General features: G+C 38.0%; 1 protein-coding gene across 1 annotated transcript in view; it reads right to left on the bottom strand.

Moving 5' to 3' along the window:
* Positions 1–20,952, bottom strand: part of lrp5 (low density lipoprotein receptor-related protein 5) — a 129,133-nt gene that overhangs the window by 68,166 nt on the left and 40,015 nt on the right. The window contains exons 4-7 of the mRNA XM_056451349.1: positions 14,539–14,736; positions 8,799–8,995; positions 2,567–2,698; positions 37–433 (exon numbers count right to left, since the gene is read on the bottom strand). Coding sequence (XP_056307324.1) covers positions 37–433; positions 2,567–2,698; positions 8,799–8,995; positions 14,539–14,736 — 924 coding nt within the window. The remainder of the gene's footprint in view (positions 1–36; positions 434–2,566; positions 2,699–8,798; positions 8,996–14,538; positions 14,737–20,952) is intronic.

The following is a 20,952-nucleotide window of genomic DNA, read 5'->3' as shown; positions in this document are numbered from 1 at the left end:
AAATCTCAGGACATTATCTTAATGTGAAGTACGTACCCATTTATGGGATCCAATACAATGGCTCGTGGTTCGTCCAGGTTCTCAGATATGAGGACCCGCCGAGAAGTGCCATTGAGTCTGGTCACCTCAATGCGATCTGTGCCAGTGTCCGTCCAGTAGAGGTTTCGCGCCACCCAATCCACAGCAATTCCATCAGGGTGATTGATCTCATTGGTGACCAAAGTCTGGGCATCACTTCCATCAATTCGGGCACGCCGTATGGCCCTCAAGTCATCGTCCGTCCAGTAGACATATCCTTCCACCGGGTCATAATCAATGGCAATTGCGTGACGAATATCATTGACTTGAAGGACGATATCTGTGAAGTCAGGTAAGTCCAAGGATATCCGCCGAAGATCAGTGCGACGAGCAAGTAAAAGCACCTGTTCTGCTCCTAGGAATAAAATTGAGATTTGCTCAGACAACAATGGTGACATCTGCCTTTATGTACATCCTGCAAAATATTCATCAAGTATCAGAAATGCCTTGAACTTTGACCTGAACTGTCTACTTCATTCAAGTTAAACCCTTGTAACACAGTCTACAAAGATGTGGTGTATTAAGACAACTACCATGCCTAGGGCACAGACTCAACTCGTCAAAGAAAACAGAGTCTGACAGTAGCAATTAGCAACATGAATTGCAGAGCTGTCCCTGCAGACGGTGCACTGCAAGATCGCATTGCTCCATTACAAAAACCGCATGCCAGGTTGAAATACCAACAGTAGAATCTGTCTAGACCCAATCTGTGGAAGCAATTAGGTCCAACCTTGTCCTTATTTAATCTCTCTTTGTAACAGAGCACGCTCCAGTACCCACAACACCAGCTGCGGTCCACGGCACCCAATAAGTAGTGACATCCATCAGTGCTGACACCAATAAGAAGAGGGAAAAACAGCTCCTTTAGGGTTTGCCTAGATTTTTTTTTTTGCTCCTTTTGGTTTTAATTTGTCCTTCGTTCTGCCTTGCACGTAATCAAAGCGAGTGGACGTCTGACAAAACCAAAACAAATGCCTTCAATTTAGCCATCCAAGCTAAACAAGTATGAGGTGTGGACGTTTGCTCATGCTAATCCCTTGTCCTACTGGACCCGCTCGTGGTTGTACCCTTCCCGCTAATCAAAGTCCAGTACAATAGTGTATTGTTTTAGTTCTGATTAGTTGTCAACTTGCTTAATCCTGAGGTCAGTGAGAATATGTTTCATTTGGCCAGATGACCTCCCCTGTCTTCCACTAACGCAACTCTGGACCGCTCCATGTTTCACTTGCGCCACTGGAATGAGAGCTTAAAGAATGCATCTCATTGTTTCCTGGCCTGGGAATACACGGACTCAAATTTGAAGTTATAAATTCGAGTAGAAAGACAGAGCGACTTGGTAAGGGGGCGAATGTATTTTTTGTAATAAAAGAGCAGTCTGTCGTTAACAGGCTGGGTGCACGGATACAATGGACGAGTCTGTTCTGGAGAGGCTGGGGGGGAAAAAAACCTCGAGCAAGCCAGGGGGTGAAGCCTGATTTTGGAGTAGCTCTTAATGCTTAATGCATGTCCTCATTAAGAACAAAAGAACAATTACATTCATTTTAAATTACACAAATACACTTAGGTTTTGTGAAAGAGCAGCCTTTTTTGGACATAATTTGGTCCCTACTTACTTTCTAACTCCATAAAGTTTAACCCAATAAAGATTTTCTTGCCAAGTAAATGATGAAACATCAGACCAATTTGCTAGACAGTTTAACTTAAAAGTCAAGAAATTTTTTGGGATTTTTTAAGGTTTGATTGATTTCTGTTTTTTTCCAGACTTTAAAAAAGTCTCAACTTTTAATTCCCTGATATTTCCATTCATGCCACAATGACTTAACCAGCAAATTCCAATGAGCAAAGGTGCACATCTGCTTGAATTGAAAAACAGTCTAACCAGAGACTTGGGCAGAGTCAGGCAAGGAGTGATTGGGGTCAGGTAGAGACTTAGGACCTGAGACGACCTCGAGTCAGGAGATGAGGAAATGTATACAAACCCTTGAGTAATTCAAACAAACATGTTTCCTGAATTTTCCCAAAACTCACAATCCTTAAAATGACCTTTTCAACCCCCAAATAGTGACCTTGAAATAGGACCAAGAGGCCCCAAACTTCCACCTCTCCCTCCAAGCATAAACTCTTATTAGAATGGGGACATATGTCAGCTGTTATGGAATAAAGTTATGATTCATGATTTCTGAATCAGAGGCAGAGTGATTTCTACTAAATTGTGAACTCAAAAGAGCCGCCATCTGTCAAACATTAGTCTCTGTCATGGTTTTCCACCCTGGACGGCATGCAAATGTTTAATAGATGCACAGTAAGCCAATCCTCATACCAAAACCAGCACATGAATGGCTAGAGTTCATAAAAATCTAATTTTACGCTCAAGAGCAGGGACATCATAATAAAATTACAAACGCTCACAACCCTTCCCCTCATCTTAGAAACAGTGACATATCTGTCCATCTAGAATTCAAATCAAATTGTTGTTTTGTTGTTTTACCTGGTCGACAAGTCTTTCCGTCCTCTTTGAGTTTAACCCCTGTTGGACAAGCGCAGCTGTAAAAGGGAGGAACGGGGGAGAGGAGACACAGGTGGGAACAGCCTCCGTTTCTTTCACTGCATGGAGTTTGAACTGTGGAGAAAATGACAAGGGTAGAGGAAAGCTATAAAACCGTTGTTTATTACAAATTACTGCAAAGAGCAATGACCTACAAGTTAAAAAATGACCAGAAATCAGAGCAACCCAAGGAGTGTGTGAATGTTTCACCAGATCCTCACCTTCATATGAGAAAGTTCATCAGACAGGGCGATTAATGTTTCAGAGCAGTAAATTATTTTGTAAATACGGGGCGGTTACATACATAACCACAGACAGAAGACATTAACCCTTGCCTACTGATGTTCTTAGTAGTGTTTTAGTGGTGTAGTAGTGTTACTGATGCGCTTAGTAGTTTTTTAGTGGTATATTATCGCTACTGATGTTCTTAGTAGTGTAAATAACCAGAGACTGAAGAAATGAACCCTTGCTTACTGATGTTCTTAGTAGTGTTTAATTGTTACTGTTGTTTGTAGTAATGTTATTAATGTTATTATTAGTGTTACTGATGTTCGTAGGAATGTTACTGATGCGCTTACTAGTGTTTTAGTAGTGTAAATAACCATAGACTGAAGAAATTAACCCTTGCTTACTGATGTTCTTAGTAGTGTTTTATTGTTACTGATGTCTTTAGTAGTGTATTAGTTACTGATGAGCTTAGTAGTGTTTTAGGGGTATAGTATTGTTACTGATGTTCTTAGTAGTGAAAATAGCCACTGACTGAAGAAATTAACCCTTGCTTACTAATGTTCTTAGTAGTATTTTAGTGTTGCTGATGTTTGTATTAATGTCACTGATGCACTTACTAGTATTTTAGTGGTGTAGTAGTGTAAATAACCATAGACTGGAGAAATTAACCCTTGCTTACTGATGTTCTTAGTAGTGTTTTAGTATTGCTGATGTTTGTATTAATGTTACTGATGCGCTTTCTAGTGTTTTAGTGGTGTAGTAGTGTAAATAACCATAGACCGGAGAAATTAACCCTTGCTTACTCATGTTCTTGGTAGTGTTTTAGTGTTACTGACGTTTATAGTATTGTTACTAATGCTCTAAGTAGTTTTAGTAGTGTTACTGATGCGCTTAGTAGTGTTTTACTGGTGTAGTAATGTTACTGATGTTGTAAGTAGTGTAAATAGCCACAGACTGAAGACATTAACCCTTGCTTACTGATGTTCTTGGTAGTGTTTTAGTGGTGTAGTAGTGTAAATAACCATAGACTGGAGAAATTAACCCTTGCTTACTGATGTTCTTGGTAGTGTTTTAGTGTTGCTGATGTTTGTAGTAGTTACTGATGCGCTCACTAATGTTTTAGTAGTGTAAATAACAACAGACTGAAAAAAATTAACCCTTCCTTACTATTGTTCTTAGTAGTGTTTTAGTGTTACTGACGTTCGTAGTAGTGTTACTGATGCACTTACTAGTGTTTTAGTGGTGTAGTAGTGTAAATAACCATAGACTGGAGAAATTAACCCTTGCTTACTGATGTTCATAGTAGTTACTGATGCCCTCACTAGTGTTTTAGTAGTGAATAACAACAGACTGAGGAAATTAACCCTTGCTTAAGGGTGTTCTTAGTAGTGTTTTGTCTAATTTAGTTAGTTTTATGACAATCTGAAACTTCTTATAAGCAAATGAATTTCAATTCAACATTTATTTAATCACATTTATAAGATACATACCTGTAGTAATCTACAGTAAGTCTTGTTTGAACAATAATGTTATTTCTATAAAACTCCTTTGAGATTTCTCTCATGAATGATGCATTGTGGCCATGAACTTCCTTTTTACCTGTGATATGACAGATTTAAAAAGAGGGTTGCTCTTTGGTTCCCAAACAAATCTGCAACCCTTGGACAATAGCAGGTGGCAGCAAAAACATTTGATTTCCTGCAACAGGTTTTTCCATTTCCACCAGGTCACGCTTTGCTCTTCTCAGAATACGCATCTGCTCCATCAGGAAAACACAGACGGCCCTGACCCAACATTTGTTATCCTCTCTTTTCCTCCGTGCTGTTTGCAGATGTGGTGTCTGTCCAGCATATTGACTGATGACTGAACCACAGTTCAGGGACACGTGAGGAAATTCATGAAATATCAATAAAGGCAAATGTTTAAGGAAAAAATTGAACACTTGTAGCTTATGTAGCTGTATTTTTCAATAACAAAAGATACATATACCATTAAAATAATTAATGATAGTAAGTTTAGAAAAGAAAAGTGTAGCAGAATTATTTTTTTGTTCTGTACATCATGTGTTTTCGTTTCTGCGAATCTGCCAGTCAGTTCAGTTAAAGTCCCTTTAAGGCAAGTCCGTTCACTCGGCGGCCATCTTTGAAATGGGGAAACATCAAATTCTCCAAAATTGCTTGTCAAGCTTACGATTGAATTTCATATTAGGAATCACCAATAAAATTAAACAACAACTGTCCCTTTAGTTTCATTTCTAAATGTCTAAATCACTCAAAATCTGCAGAAACGCATGTCTGGTCCAAGCCCCTCCCCCAGAGTATCGTCAGTCTATAGCAATCGATGATTGGCTCCTGTACTAGAGGGCGGGCTTTTAACACCATATAGCAATCGATGACTGACTCCTGTACTAGAGGGCGGGCTTTTATCACCATATAGCAATCAATGATTGACTCCTGTACTAGAGGGTGGGCTTTTTTCACCATATAGCGATCGATGATTGGTTCCCGATAATTGGCTCCTGTGTTAGAAGGGACGCTTTTTTTCACCATATAGCGATCGATGATTGATTCTTGTACTAGAAGGTGGGCTTTTTTCACCATATAGTGATCGATAATTGGTTCCCAATAATTGGCTCCTGTACTAGAAGGCGCGCTTTTTTTACCATATAGCGATCGATGATTGATTCTTGTACTAGAAGGTGGGCTTTTTTTCACCATATAGCGATCGATGATTGACTCCTGTACTAGAGGGCGGGCTTTTTTCACCATATAGCGATCGATGATTGGTTCCCAATAATTGGCTCCTGTATTAGAAGGCGCACTTTTTTTCACCATATAGCAATCGATGATTGGCTCCTGTCCTAATAGCCGGGGCTTTCTTCACCATATTGACCGTTACACTTTTCCCCATTTAAAAAGATACGAGTGACATGTCTTGTAGGGGTGTCAAAATTAATTGTTTCTTCGGTGCACCGTGATGCAGACGCAAACAATTCGGTATCGGTTCAGTAATAATTATAACTGGTCATTATTATGTACTGACGTCATTTAACTCATCTGCGCTATGTCGCCGTAGCTTACTATGGCGAGGGAGGCGAGGGCAAGTATTTACAACACCCCAACTACTTAAAAACACAAAAACTCTGGACTATTTCACTGCGTGTGTGTTTGCAGGACAGTCTTTCACTGACACTTACACCACAAGCCCCTATTTCACTGCGACTGAGAGAAGGAATCTCTCTCTCTCTCTCTCTCTCTCTCTTTCTCACTGTGGCCCATTTGACCTTTTGCCATGACTTTTCTTCTCCTCTCTCGGCTGTTACAGCAATACTTCTGGATACAGACACGAGAGTTTTCTCCACCGTGTCTATCATGGATCAAGCAGCACTTTCTGTTGAGCGCGTGACCAATCAAAGGGGTGTAAGAAAGAGCTTGCTAGACAAGTGAGCGGGATATTTATATTTGTTTATTTGCTATAAATGCTCGTGTTGTTTAAAGGTACAGTTTATATATCTGACTGTTTGTATTGAAGGACAAATTTGTCTTCCAAATAGTATATAAATATATTTATACATTTTAATACAAGAATTGCTGTGCTGTGAAGAAAATATAAAACTGTGTACAGAAAGCATCGTCAATGCACAGTGATGCACTGAGGTATTGAATTGAACCGAACCGATGGGATGATAATCGTAACCGAACCGTGAGACAAGTCTATCAAGTCTATTAAATCTATTAAATCTAGCTAATTCAGCAGGTTGCCACCTATAGAACTGCAGATATAGGCGTTGGCTTGGTTACTGCAGTAAACAAAGCAGCATGATGTCAAATCTAGCAGGACTTTATTGATTTCATAAACTACACAACAGCATTTATGATATTTGCAGAATTAATTTAGGAAAAGTTTAGCATTCAACTATACATTGCATAATCAAAAATTCTATAAAATTAAATACCTTGCAAAATAGCACTATGTCCCACCCTCTCTTCGTGTTTCGGTTGAGATTACTTCAAACATTGAATAATAATCTTTACTTCAAAGCCCTTCACGAGACCTTTAATATCAATCCCAATTTCTTAAGACTTTTTGCAGTGTTACAAGTAGCTGTGAATACTTATTACTAAAGGCTGATTTATACTTCTGCGTCAAGCGGACACGTATTTCTAATATCTAAAGTAATAGATAAATCTGCTGATAGACTGAAAAGATAAATAGTCACTTTTTCGAAAGCAAATTGACTAATTTGATGCACTTTTGTTAAATACTGGTATTTATTTTATTTCAATAATAAAAAAAACTTTATGCTAGAGTAAACCAATTTAAATGTTATTATTTTGTGTGGATTATGTCATTAGTATAGTTGGTTTTGGATCTGTATCATTGTTTAATTTATTATTATAACCCTCCACAACAGCCTCCAATAAGCGTCGGCATACATTATTTACCAAGATGCACAGAAGCCACCCACAAATAAAATGGAATTCAGTTCGAAAATAGTTTATATACCAAAAATAGATCATATTTACACACGTATGCTTTGCGTGGTCGCATAGCCCTCCCCGTGGCTGATGCAGATGCTGATGCGCACCTCGCAAAAAATTTTACAACATGTTGCAATGACACGTAGCGCAAGCTCTGTGATTGGTCGGTTGGGAGCTGTGACCAGTGTGGGCGGGACCGAGAGCCACACAAACCTTGTAAACGAGTGTTTACAAGTGTCGAGTCCCGTGAAGTAGCTCTAGATGGAAACTGTTGTTTTGTGTTTACCTTATGATTAATGCTGTTGTACGTTTACCGGTTTCCGCCTCTGAATAAGCGAGTTTTAGCTACTTATACATTAAGGCAGCGTTCAGAAAAAACAAAAAACCCACGACGAAACTCGACACAGAGGAACATAAAAACCTATTGTCAGCTAGTGTTTCAGAAGTGTTATTGAAGAGTGCCCGACTACGGGCAAGGCAGGCACCGTGGGTCACGCCGATCACTTGACACAGAAGTATAAATCAGCCTTAATAGTATTATTATTATTATTATAAATATTATTACTTATTACTAATGTTATACATGTATAACATTAAAATCAATAACACTACAGATCCAAATGAACTATATTAAATGACATTATCCACACAAAATTATAACATTGAAATGAATTTATACTAGCATTAAAAGTTTTTTTTTATTATTATTATTGAAATAAAAGGAATATATTTATCAAAAACTGCATTTGAAAAAGTGACTACTTATCTTTTCAGCCAATCAGCAGATTTATCTATTACTTTAGATTTGAGTAATAATATCTAAAAGTTATGATTAAGTTTAACAAAACTAAGCCTGATATTTTCAAGCTCACCCTTCAACAATCTTTAACCGCCCTGGTTTTTGGGAATCTCTGGTCTAGATCTTAAATATTTGTTTGCATGATGGTTGTTTCATCCTTTCTTTATTATTCTACCTCCGACACAACAAGCACTTACCTAGTGGGGTCTTTTGCGGGCTGTAAAATGTTTCAGCGCAATCCACACCCACATCCTCACACACACACACACACACACACACGCAGAGACTAAGGTGGGGGTGGGATCGTGCTGGGACTGTTCCTCGTCTCCACTGAGGAGCTGTGTTTATTTGTTCAGAGTGGAATGCAGGACACTTGAAAAATCTCATTCCCTGAGAACTATTCAGATTGCCTCACAGGCCAAAAGGCCGACACTTTTACAAAGACGCAGTGGAGTAATTGGTGAAAGAACAAGAACAAGTAAAAAATGTAATATCTGTGTCGACCGAATGTGAGGGCTCTCTTAAGAAAACCTGACTTGAGCGCAAAACAGAGCATTTCTCTGCGTTCGCAAATTTAGATGTAAGCCAACACCTAAACCTTCGAATCTTGTGATGAGAATATGCAAGAAAAAAAAGGGCAGGGAATTCTTGAGATGTATAGACTCACTGTTGGGCTGGCGCTCTTGGCCGAGCACCTGGATGTCCATCGGCGAGTAAATGCTGTTGAGAATTTCCCTGCGCTTCTCTCCACTGTGTTTGTTGCAGGCGTGGATGGATCGGGTCTGCCAGTCGGTCCAGTAGAGCGTTTCGTCGTAAAGGGTGAGGGCAAACGGGTGGGTGAGGGAACCCTCCACCACAGCCTCCCTGTAAGCATCGACACATACATGTAAAAACAAACACCACTCAAATTAAACAACATCTGTAGCATTTTTGGATCTTAAAATGAAAAACGAGCATTTAAAAGTGACAGCAAACCTTAATAATATTACAAAAGATTTCCATTTCAAAAAATGAAGTATTCAATTAGCACAAGTAATGGCTAAAAATATAATAAATATATTAAAATGAAATGAGTACGTTTATAATACTTGAATCAAATTATAAAAATAAATATATATAAAAATTATATTTAAATTAATTCATTATTATAATTTTGTTTATTTCTGATACATCTTTTAATATATTATTTTTGAAGTGTTTATACTAAACCATTTAAAAACAAAAACAGAAACTGTATATGCTTTAAACTCTCATCTACATAACAACAGATTTTTGGGGCCTGAAATTGGGTTTCAAAGTCCATGTTTTTGAAAATGAGAGCATTATCATTTCAGTCTGAGTTTGTGAAAAGAGTAACATCTTGCACACATACAATGTGTTCAATCTATAGTACAATAAGTACACACAGGTAATTGGCAACCAAACATCTTTGTTATTGTAGATTATTTGCTTAAGTGACCATCTACTGATCTGCCACGCATAAATAGCATTTTTAGTCAGTTTTGATAATAGTACATTTTTCAAAATTAACATTTTTATAAAATAAATATGGTTTTGAAAACCAAATGTCGTTCACCCAATTTAGACCCCATTGTTTTTATTAGGAAAATCCTTCTCAAGAACACCAGGTAAACATGACAATTAGTAATGGCCTAATTGGTACAGTACGGTACGGGTCAGTACGAATCACCTTTATCAGGCTTGTGTTTCCACTGCCAAAAGGGTACCAATGGTGAACGTGGTGGGTATGACAGAAAGCTTCAGTCGACGTCATTGTCGCTCAAGGAAATGTCAAAGTAAAGATGTACGGGTCATTCCCATATTATTTGAGAAGCACTACTCACAAAACAGACGCTTTAAACACATAAATACTCGTGTATAAATGTTCATTACTAACCTTTCTATGAACAAGATTTGATTATAACTGAATATCAATTATAATGAATATCAATACGAAATAGCCTACTGTAACGTATATACAATAAATAAATAAATAAATAAATACAGACCCTTAAAGTCTCCGATTTGTTACCAATCACAAAAAAACTACACACAGGATACATCTAGTCCTTATTTGGGTTCAAAAACAACACGCAACATATAGCCCACAGTCAGTGCAAACCTCTCATCTGTAATCTTCAGCAGCACATGTAGCCTCTTGTTAGAAAGTAATTCTGTCATTTCGAGTTCATAATAGTCCAAAAGGCAATGATAAACATGGCAGTTTGTTTATGTTTTAGTTTGCTGAAACTATCATTTTCTCCTTTGTTTTTCCAGGCTTCTCCTTTGTTTTTTCGCGCGTCACTCTCGCGTTTTTCTTTTTCTGAAAGAATCGGATGTCAGAAGCACTTCAATAATCACACGCACGTTATTATCAGCAGATTAAGAAGTTCGTGACTTCAAATCAAGATGCGCAGCAAGTGCACGCGAGAAAGCGACACCGCTTGCGCTTTACATAGCCTTGTAAACAATGATGGGGCACAGGGTAGAATCTGCTCTTTTTTTGTGGCTTTGTGGCTGTTCATCAAGACGAGGACAAGGTTTGTTTGCACAAGCTAGTGATGCTTCTCAGTAAAATAGCATTTAGCTGTGCGTCTTGCTCCGCCTTTTTGTACTTTTGTTGTGCTAGGTACCCTTTCGAAAGAACACCCAAAAAGTGGTACGTTATGGCTTTTGGGTACCTTTTGATTGTGGAAATGGCCAAAAAAAAAAAAAAAAAGTATAACGAACCGTACCGTATCACTCATAATTGAAAGAACTTTCTTTTTTGAATCATCCATTCCTTAACCAGCAACATTTCCTTAGTCATAAAAAAAGTCCAATTAGACCACCAATAATAATTACAAACTAGTCTGAACCAGCTTCTCGAGCTGGTCTTTTTAGCAGGGACTGTGCATTCCAAAGCAGAATGCTTTATGGTTCCAGTCGGGATACTTTATATGGGAAATAATTCTACTTCGCTTCAGTGAGGGACTCTGGTCCTCCAAGAGGTCTTCATTTCAAAGACTGAAGAGGCCTACAGGTATTACCCTTTCCAAAAGGCATATAGAATGTGAATTTAAGACCACAACAACTAGCCAACAACATCAAGCGAAGACTGAGGTCTTTTTTAGACCCTTCAGAAAATTTGTAGCTCATGTGAAACTGAACCTCCCCCCACCCTTATCCCTTCGGGAGAAGAGGGGGGGCTCTTTTCCAAGAAGAAGGGGGGAATTAAACAAATCAGGTTGTCATCGACTTGTAAGACCGCATCTGTTTCGGTCGTTAGTAAGAAGTCATCGAGCGCTAACAGTACAGCTGCCCTTATGAAGTCAGGTTCCCTCAGAGTCCATCAGAGTGCCGTTAGCTGCGTCAGTCCGGCCCGAACGGCAGCTTTCTGAACCACCGGACATAAATAAAACAGGAGCGGATCAAAGCAACAAGTGTTCAGAAGCGTAATGCCAGAGAAGCGCCGCTCATCAATCACCGAGCTGCAGGAGGGATTCATTTTCCTGGTTAAGACGGGGGGTGGGGGGGGGGGAGTCATATGCGTGAGTTTGCATGGAAGAGTTAGACGTGTGTGATGAACAGTGGAGTAGAGATTTGGGGGTGGGGGATGTCAAGACTCTCGAATTGTAATTACAACCAAATTTTTTTTTTACACGCACATTTGAAGCCAGCAAATTGAAATAGCTATTAAAGGTGTCTGAAGGGCTTTTTGTTTTAGAAACAACTGTCGGTAAGTGTTTAAAAGAGGAGCGCTAACAAATTTACATTAGGATCTGACAGTGAGCAGATTCTCCTGTGTTCTTTGGCCAATTCTGTGCGAAGCTCCATAAACGAATGGCTTAATGCCGCAAATGTCATTAAAAGGTCAGGTTGAAGTATGCACCACTGATCAACAGATGTACAACAACTGCAATTACTCAACTCTGATTCGCTCCAGAAAATTAGAAGGAGAATTACTCTGGACACCCCTTCATTGTTATTTTTAGGATACAGAGCAAATGTGGGCAAACAATCACTAAGCTAAAGTAAATTATTACTTTGGAGAAAATATGAACACACTGCGAATAGTGAAACAGAATAACATGCAATAAACAGAGAAACATTTATTCATCTATCTAAACAAATGGAAACTGAGAATAGAGTAACACAATTTAAATTGATATATTGAGATATATACATATACACACATACACACACACACACTCACTGGGCACTTTATTAGGTACACCTGTCAAACTGCTCGCTAACACAAATTTTTAATCAGCCAATCACATGGCAGCAACTCAATGCATTTAGCCACATAGACATGGTCAAGACGACCGGTTGCAGTTCAAACAGAGCATCAGAATGGGGAAGAAAGGGGATTTAAGTGACTTTAAACATGGCATGGTTGTTGGTGACAGATGGGCTGGTCTGAGTATTTCAGAAACTGCTGATCTACTGGGAGTTTCACGCACAACCATCTCTAAGGTTTACAGAGAATGGTCTGAAAAAGTGAAAATATCCAGTGAGCGGCAGTTCTGTGGGCACAAATGCCTTGTTGATGCCAGAGGTCAGAGGAGAATGGCCAGACTGGTTTCACTTGATACAAAGAGTAACTCAAACAACCACTCGTTACAACCGAGGCATGCAGAAGAGCATCTCTGAACGCACAACATGTCCAACCTTGAGGCAGATGGGCTACAGCAGCAGATGACCACACCGGGTGCCACTCCTGTCAGCTAAGAACAGGAAACTGAGGCTACAAATTCCCACAGGCTAACCAAAATTGGACGATAGAAGATTGGAAAAATGTTGCCTGGTCTGATAAGTCTCAATTTCTGCTGCCCCATTCGGAGGGTAGGGGTCAGAAATTGGCATCAACAACATGAAAGCATGGATCCAGCAGCTTTGGGATTAGCACCCTTGGGATGTGGTGGAAGAGGAGATTAACATAATGGATGTGCAGCCGACAAATCTGCAGCAACTGCGTGATCGTGTCAAAATCATGTCAAAAGGGGGTCCAACCGGGTACTAGTAAGGTGTACCTAATAAAGTGACCGGTGAGTGTATATGTATATAAATAACAATATAATATAATATAATTATATATTTTTTTTAAAAATTTAACGCTGTCTTTATACATTTTTTAGAAACTCTTAACATGTCCTAAAGAAAACAAAACATACAAAATTATTTTTTTTAAAAACTAATAAAAACAATACTAATAAAATTTACAATTACAAGTACAGTTGAGGTCAGAATTAATAAACCCCCTGGATTATTACACCCCCTGTTTAATTTTTCCCCCCAATTTTTGTTTAATTGAGATTTTTTATCATCACATTTCTAAACATAACAGTTTTAATAACTCATTTCTAATAACTGATTTATTTTATCTTTGCCATGATGACAGTAAATAATATTTTACTAGATTCTTTTCAAGACACTTCTGTACAGCTTAAAGTGACATTTAAAGGTTTAACTAGGTTAAGTTAACTAGGCAGGTTAGGGTAATTAGGCAAGTTAATGTATAATGATGGTTTGTTCTGTAGACTATCGAAAAAAATAGCTTAAAGGGGCTAATAATATTGACCTTAAAATGATTTTTTGAAAAATTAAAAACTGCTTTTATTCTAGCTGAAATAAAACAAATAATACTTTCTCTAGAAGATAAAATATTATCAGACATACTGTGAAATTTCCTTGCTCTGTTAAACATCATTTGGGAAATATTAAAAAAAGAGAAAAAAACATTCATAGGGGGTTTAATAATTCTGATTTCAACTGTATATTAATACATAAATAAATGGCTGTATGTACATATACATGCGAAATAAAGGTATCATAACAATGATATGTTAATAGCAAGTGATACTAGATATAAGTTATAGGAGAGAGGATTCAAATCAGCAACCTTCAGAAATCCTTAAAACGGATTCCATATTTTGAAAAACTTCTCAGGTTTATATATTTTAAAATCAATATAGACAATAATATTATTCAGTTGCGTCTCTAGATATAGGTCAGGTTCCTCTTTCACTGGTGTTTGCTGGCCTGGTCAGACCGCACGACTCCTGCAGATCGACTAGCAATGCAAAAATCGCAACATAGCAAAAGGCCTGACATACCTTTCTTTATTGAAGTTGCTACGAAATCCTACATGCACTAAAGGAAATGTAAACCCCTTGACTCGGGGGCCCGAATCATACCCATAATGCCAGGCGGGATCGGGTTACAGTGGTATATGGCATGGAGGTCATCTCAAGTTAAGAGTGGGCGGAAGTTGGGAGAAGGGGGGTGGGGTCCCAAGTCGGGTCTACGTGCAGGCTAAGTGTTTAGATTGGGCCACAGACTCCACACAGCGCTCAATTTTGCAAGGTAAAGAAATACAAGGAGTCGATTTGAGAATGACAGAAATTTTTTTTTTGAAAACTGACCGAGAAGTTCCATCTAAGTTGGCTCTGTGGATGAAGCTGAGTTTGGCATCAGCCCAGTAGAGTTTCTGCTCGTCCAGGTCAATGGTGAGTCCGTTGGGCCAGTAGATCTGCTTCTGGACAATGATTTGTCGATTGCTGCCATCCATTCCAGCTCTCTCTATTCTTGGCTCCTCTCCCCAGTCGGTCCAATACATATACCTATGAAGAAGGTAAACAAGGCATCATTTAGTGGATTTTTATGACCTGACAGAAAATTAGACAGCCAGTCAACCATACAACTGGAAAACAGCGGTGGAAAGAGCTCTGAAAGTCTCGAGTGTATATGTATTTATACATATTTTTAGACTGTCCTTATACATTTTTTAGAAACTTTTAATAAAAACATACAAAATTGTTTAAAAAAACATAATAAACACAATAACAATAAAAATTACTATCACAAGTACAGTTGAATCATATTCAAGTAAAAGTACCACTACCCAAAAAGTAGTGCAAGTAGAGTAAACATATCTGTTGTAAATATTACTCAAAGTATGAGTAAAAAGTAGGCCTTTATAGTAGGCCAGTATTACACTATGAAAGGTTGATGCGCTTACATGTAACGTAACATTCTGTAGTGAATTTAAACATTGTTTAAGGCCATTTCAGTCATCATACAATAAACATCCGTCATCTTCTCATCAGTGACATGGAGTAGAGGTCTGCGCGGGACTATTTTTTCCACCCACCTGGATTTATTCTGCACCAAAGCGCTACCGCTGTATTTAGCCTTTGTTCACCTGCTGCCCACTTACAATCATTTTCTACCCGACCAGACCATTCCCGCTAAATTTAGATCTGGTTTCCAAAATCTCAAATAAGAGAGAGATGACAGATAAAACTGTAGGTTGTGCAAAAATTGTAAGCTAATTGTCAGTTTTGTTTGCCCCTTTGTGACATGAGTGCCGCCTTAAACCTGAGGTTCCAGTCTTCTAAAGGGTAAAACTTTGAGGTATTATCACATCGTGCAATGAGTAATTTTTTTACAGATGCAAAAGACTCCCATACATCACTTGCCTGATATGAGTTTCCTAACAGTAAACTGACTGTTTTCTAATGCAAGCTGAACGTCCTTCAAGGACAACACATCTTCACTTTGCCCTCCCATGTTGGTAAAGCCCGCTCTGAGGACCGTTATGCTGATGATGCACGCAAAGACTGTGCGAAAAAATATGTGTAACAGTCGTGAGCACTGGCTATACTGGTGCTCAATAAGAATGAGGAACTCGCATATATGCTGTTCCGAAAAAACGTCGGGACTCGGGAGCGCTGTATTGTTAGAGCACCCGCTCCCGTTCAAATTACACCAGAGTTACTCACCGCTAATGCGTTTTATTCGTAAATTTATTCCCACGCCGCAAGAAATCTAGGCTCTGTCAATATTGATAATCATAAGAACCTTTATTAATGATTGAGTACCCATTACAATTGATCATTACAGAACAGCAAATCAGCAAAATTAGAATGATTTCTAAAGTGGAGACTGGAGTATTGACGCTGGGAATTCAGCTTTGAATCACAGCAATTTATCAATTTAATTTAAAACTACTACTTAAATAGTAATAACATTTCACAATTTTGACTGTATTTTCGATCAAATAAATGCAGCCTTAAGTCTTTTTTTTAAATATATATTATTGATCTCAAACTTTTGACCTGTACTCTGCATTTTGCAATATCTATAAACCATGCAATCAGTACCAAACACACACTCAAGTACAGCAGAGTTTGCAATGGTTTGCATATCGACTGGAAGTTTCTCAAGGTTATTCAGTGAGGATTTGGAGTTAGACTAAACAAATGTTTCAAGAGCAGGCTGTTTTCAAAAGCAAACCCTATCAGCGTTATATTTGCCAGAGCCTGTCTCACATGAAACACTTTATACAAGAGACACAAAACACAGCAACCAAACCCAAGCACATGCTCAACAACTCTAATCTTCTTTATTGGCAAAAAGCCTTTTTGTGCCTTCAAGAAATACTAGCAGTCAGTTCAAATTTGCATTGAGAGTAACAGGTCATAAACCCGCCAGACTCACCATGACAGATGTCAAATATTTTAAAGGCTTGTGTGTAGAATTTAGAAAGCCTTGGTATTTGTGATGCCGGTGCATGAAGTCTAAGTTATTATCTGTTAAAATGCGAAAACCAGTTAGGTTTGGTGTCACTGATGAGGAGCAATGAAATCAAAAATCATGTATTAGGAACGCATAATTTGTTACGCATAGCGAAGCAAATTTGAAAAACTTCAGAACACTTATATGGTTATTATTATATAAAAATAATGTATAAATCTTATTAACCAACCAATTGTTGCAGCTAAAATAACAATAATACAAACAATAATAATAATAATAATAATAAAATAAAATATATACATGCTTTTGTAATATGGAATGGAGCAGCAACAACACTACGCTAAATTTCTACTTTCAAGCTCACTGAAAAAAAAAAAAGATGGTGAGTTAATGTTAATGTCTTCCTATACCTTATGTTAAGGTAAATTATAGATGACTATTACAGATAACTCAACATATTTAAATCTTTTCACTCTACATGAAGCTGTATTTGTCTTGACCGCTTATCAGTGAAACGCTTACTGGCTTTATCAGTAGCAGTAAAGTTGTTTTATGCCTTCCTTAACTAGAACAATGCCCTGTTCATGCTGTAATGGATTATGTGTGTAAGTCTAGCCATTTAAAAAAACATATCTAAGCAAAAATGATAACATAAAAACCTGAGAGATTCTAATTTGACCATGAGTGCTTAAATATGTTCAATAGTGCTCAGCATAAATGAGCACACCACTCACAGATTAATATTTTCTATAAGATGCTTTACAATAAAATATTTGTGTGTATTCATTATATTAGTCAGTACCAAAAGCCAAAAATGGAACTAATATAACATTATTAATTAATATATAATTAATTAATAAATAAATAATGATAATATAAATAATGAAAACCATAAAAAGGTGGGGGGGGGGGGGGGGGGATCCAAAGAACCATAAAAAAAATGTACATTTTGCTGAAATTGGGTAGTTTTTTTTATATAGTTTTTTTTTATTTTTTTATATAACTCTTTTGAATTTAAATGGATTTTCTTTCTATTCCTAAAGATGTTACGTGACTAAACTCGTATTTTAATTAGTATAATGGTTTACTAAAACTTTTGTTTAAAATTTTGTCTATATTCACTGAGAAATGGATAAAAATATTCATTTTCAAAAAGGGGAGTACTCATTTATGCTGAGCACTGTTGATATGTTTAGTTTATGTGCACATTTGTTGATGTTTCCCCCAGTTTGTTTGTAATGGTTTACTCCGCTTATCGTTGGAATTTTTAAGTTATTATTACGGGGGTGCCTTTGGCAAGAATCCAAAATGAAAGTATGAAGGATGGAGCAAAACCGCAAGTATATCTGGGTTTAGGTTTGGGCAAGGTGTAGATGTTAATAACTGTGACAATTGGGTTAAGGTTTGGGGTTGGTGTAGACGTTAATAATTGATGGATTGATTTAGGGGAAATTGTAGACGTTAATAACAATGCTGGTTGGGTTTAGGTTTGGGTTTGGTGTAGACGTTAATAACTATGATGGTTGGGTTAAGGGTTGGGGTAGGTGTAGACGTTAATAACTATGATGGTTGGGTTAAGGGTTGGGGTAGGTGTAGATGTTAATAACTGATGGTAAGGTTTAGGTTTCGGGTAAGTGTAGACGTTAATAACTATGATGGTTGGGTTAAGGGTTGGGGTAGGTGTAGACGTTAATAGACGTTAATAACAATGCTGGTTGGATTTAGGTTTGAGGTAGGTGTAGACGTTAATAACTATGATGGTTGGGTTAAGGGTTGGGGTAGGTGTAGACGTAATAACTATAATGGTAAGGTTTAGGTTTGGGGTAGGTGTAGACGTTAATAACTATAATGGTTGGGTTAAGGGTTGGGGTAGGTGTAGACGTTAATAACTATAATGGTTGGGTTAAGGGTTGGGGTAGGTGTACACATTAATAACGATGATGTTTGGGTTTAGGGTTGGGGAAGGAGTAGATGTTAATAACTATGATGGTTGGGTTATGGATTGTGGAAGGTGTAGACGTTAATAACTATGATGGTTGGGTTTAGGTTTGGGTAAGATGTAGACATTAATAATGATGATGGTTGGGTTTAGGTTTGAGGTAGGTGTAGACGTTAATAACTATGATGGTTGGGTTAAGGGTTGGGGTAGGTGTAGACGTAATAACTATAATGGTAAGGTTTAGGTTTGGGGTAGGTGTAGACGTTAATAACTATAATGGTTGGGTTAAGGGTTGGGGTAGGTGTACACATTAATAACGATGATGTTTGGGTTTAGGGTTGGGGAAGGAGTAGATGTTAATAACTATGATGGTTGGGTTATGGATTGTGGAAGGTGTAGACGTTAATAACTATGATGGTTGGGTTTAGGTTTGGGTAAGATGTAGACATTAATAATGATGATGGTTGGGTTTAGGTTTGGGGAAGGTGATAACGTTAATAACTGTTGGGTTAAGGGTTGGGGACGGTGTAGACGTTAATAACTTTGATGGTTGGGTTTAGGGTTGGGGAAGGTTGGGTTAATAACTATGATGGTTTGGTTTAGGGTTGGGGAAATTGTAAATGTTAATAAGGGTTGGGGAAGGTGTAGACGTCATTAAAGATGATGGTTGGATTAAGGGTTTGGGATGGTGTAGACATTAATAACTGTGATAGTTGAGTTTGGGTGTGGAGTAGGTGTAGATGTTAATAACTGATGTACAGCACCATCTTGCCATCTAGTTTTGACATGCGAGTCTCCATAACTTCAAGTTATGCCTCTAACGTACTAGAAATTACGGCCCTTTATGTTACGCCTTGCAGTCAACAGACAGACACTATTCATTTATTGTGCAAGAGCATTCAGAAAACGCTTGAAACATGAACAAAACTTGACTGATTTAAATGATTTCCACAAAAACTGTTATAATTGTGTGGATAGACTACATCAAAATGTGTCAAAATGTCATCCACATGTCTAATCAACACCAAAAAAAAAGCAAACCACCAAAGTAGAAAAGAGAATTAGAGAGAAAAGAGGACAAAAACAGACAACAGTCAAGTAGCAAAAATGCATAAAGAGAAGCATTCGCCCAGGAAAGCTGTGATAACTTGTGGTGTACAGGCTACAACAGCAAGCGTGTCGCCAACGGAAACGCTTATCAAGCCTCATGCCAGCAGGGAGACCAAGCATGAATACTCAACCAGCCCTTCCTCCCGTGAGATGCATCCTATTAGCCTGCTTGTGGCTCCAACGCTTGTGCTGGATTTTTCTCAATTAGGAACTTTAGCATTACATCGCTGCCCGAAATCTGACGGCTGACAGAACAAAGAGACGGCTGAACATTGGTTTGAGAAGGAAAGCAAATAACAAGGACAATAACTCTTCCAATGTCACTCTGTAATTGAGGCTCATAACTGGGATTTCGGCTTCAAATTTAGCAACTTATTAGTTGGGGATGAGTCAGAATGGCTTGCTAATTGGCTAGCCGTTTAAGAAAACCGCTGTTGAGAAGTTAAAACCACAGTTAAAGCAGTCAAATAAGTGACAAAAAGGGGGTCAATTTGTTTGAAATTCATTAAATTCAATATGGATGTAAGCAATAAAAGAATTTTGTGCAAAAGAAGGCGGTTTAAGTTGGTCATGTCAATTTGCTCACTGACCTAAACAAGTTGTTTGGATAAGTTTTTGTTAGCAAATTTGTATTATTTCGATAACGTGACCTCTCCTTTAAAGCTGATTTATACTTCTGCATCGAGTGACTGCCGTGACCCACATCGCATAGCTTGTGCGTAGTCCTGCATTTATACTTCTGCATGCTGTTTGTGTTGCTCTGCAATAACACTTCCGAAACGCTAGCTGGCAGTGCATTTTTATGTTCCTCTGTGTCTTGTTTCTTCGCAGGTGTTTAGATTTTTATGAATGCTGCTTAATGTACTAGTTGTTAAAACTTGCTTATTCAATATTAATTATATAATACGTGTAAAATTAATCATAAGGTAAACTCAAAACAAGATCTAGAGCTTTGTTTTCATCTAGAGCTCCTTCACGGGACTTGTAAACACTTGCTCAAATGGATTTGCTAGGCTCTCGATCCCACCCAAACTGGTCACAGCTACTAAGCGGACCATTAACAAAGCACTACGCATCGTTGTAACATGTAGTTACATTTCTGAGAGGTGTGCGTCAGCGTCGGCATCAATCACGGCAAGGGATATGCGACCGTGCGAAGGCAGCACCGAAGCTAACTCATGAAGTATAAATCAGCCTTTAGTATAACTGAGGTTAACGATCAGACCGAACAAATTAATACAATAATGGC

Source organism: Danio aesculapii, chromosome 25, assembly GCF_903798145.1.
Source record: "Danio aesculapii chromosome 25, fDanAes4.1, whole genome shotgun sequence".
NCBI lineage: Eukaryota > Metazoa > Chordata > Actinopteri > Cypriniformes > Danionidae > Danio > Danio aesculapii.
The sequence above is the reverse complement of the archived record's forward strand: the minus strand, read 5'-3'. Positions and strand labels throughout refer to the sequence as shown.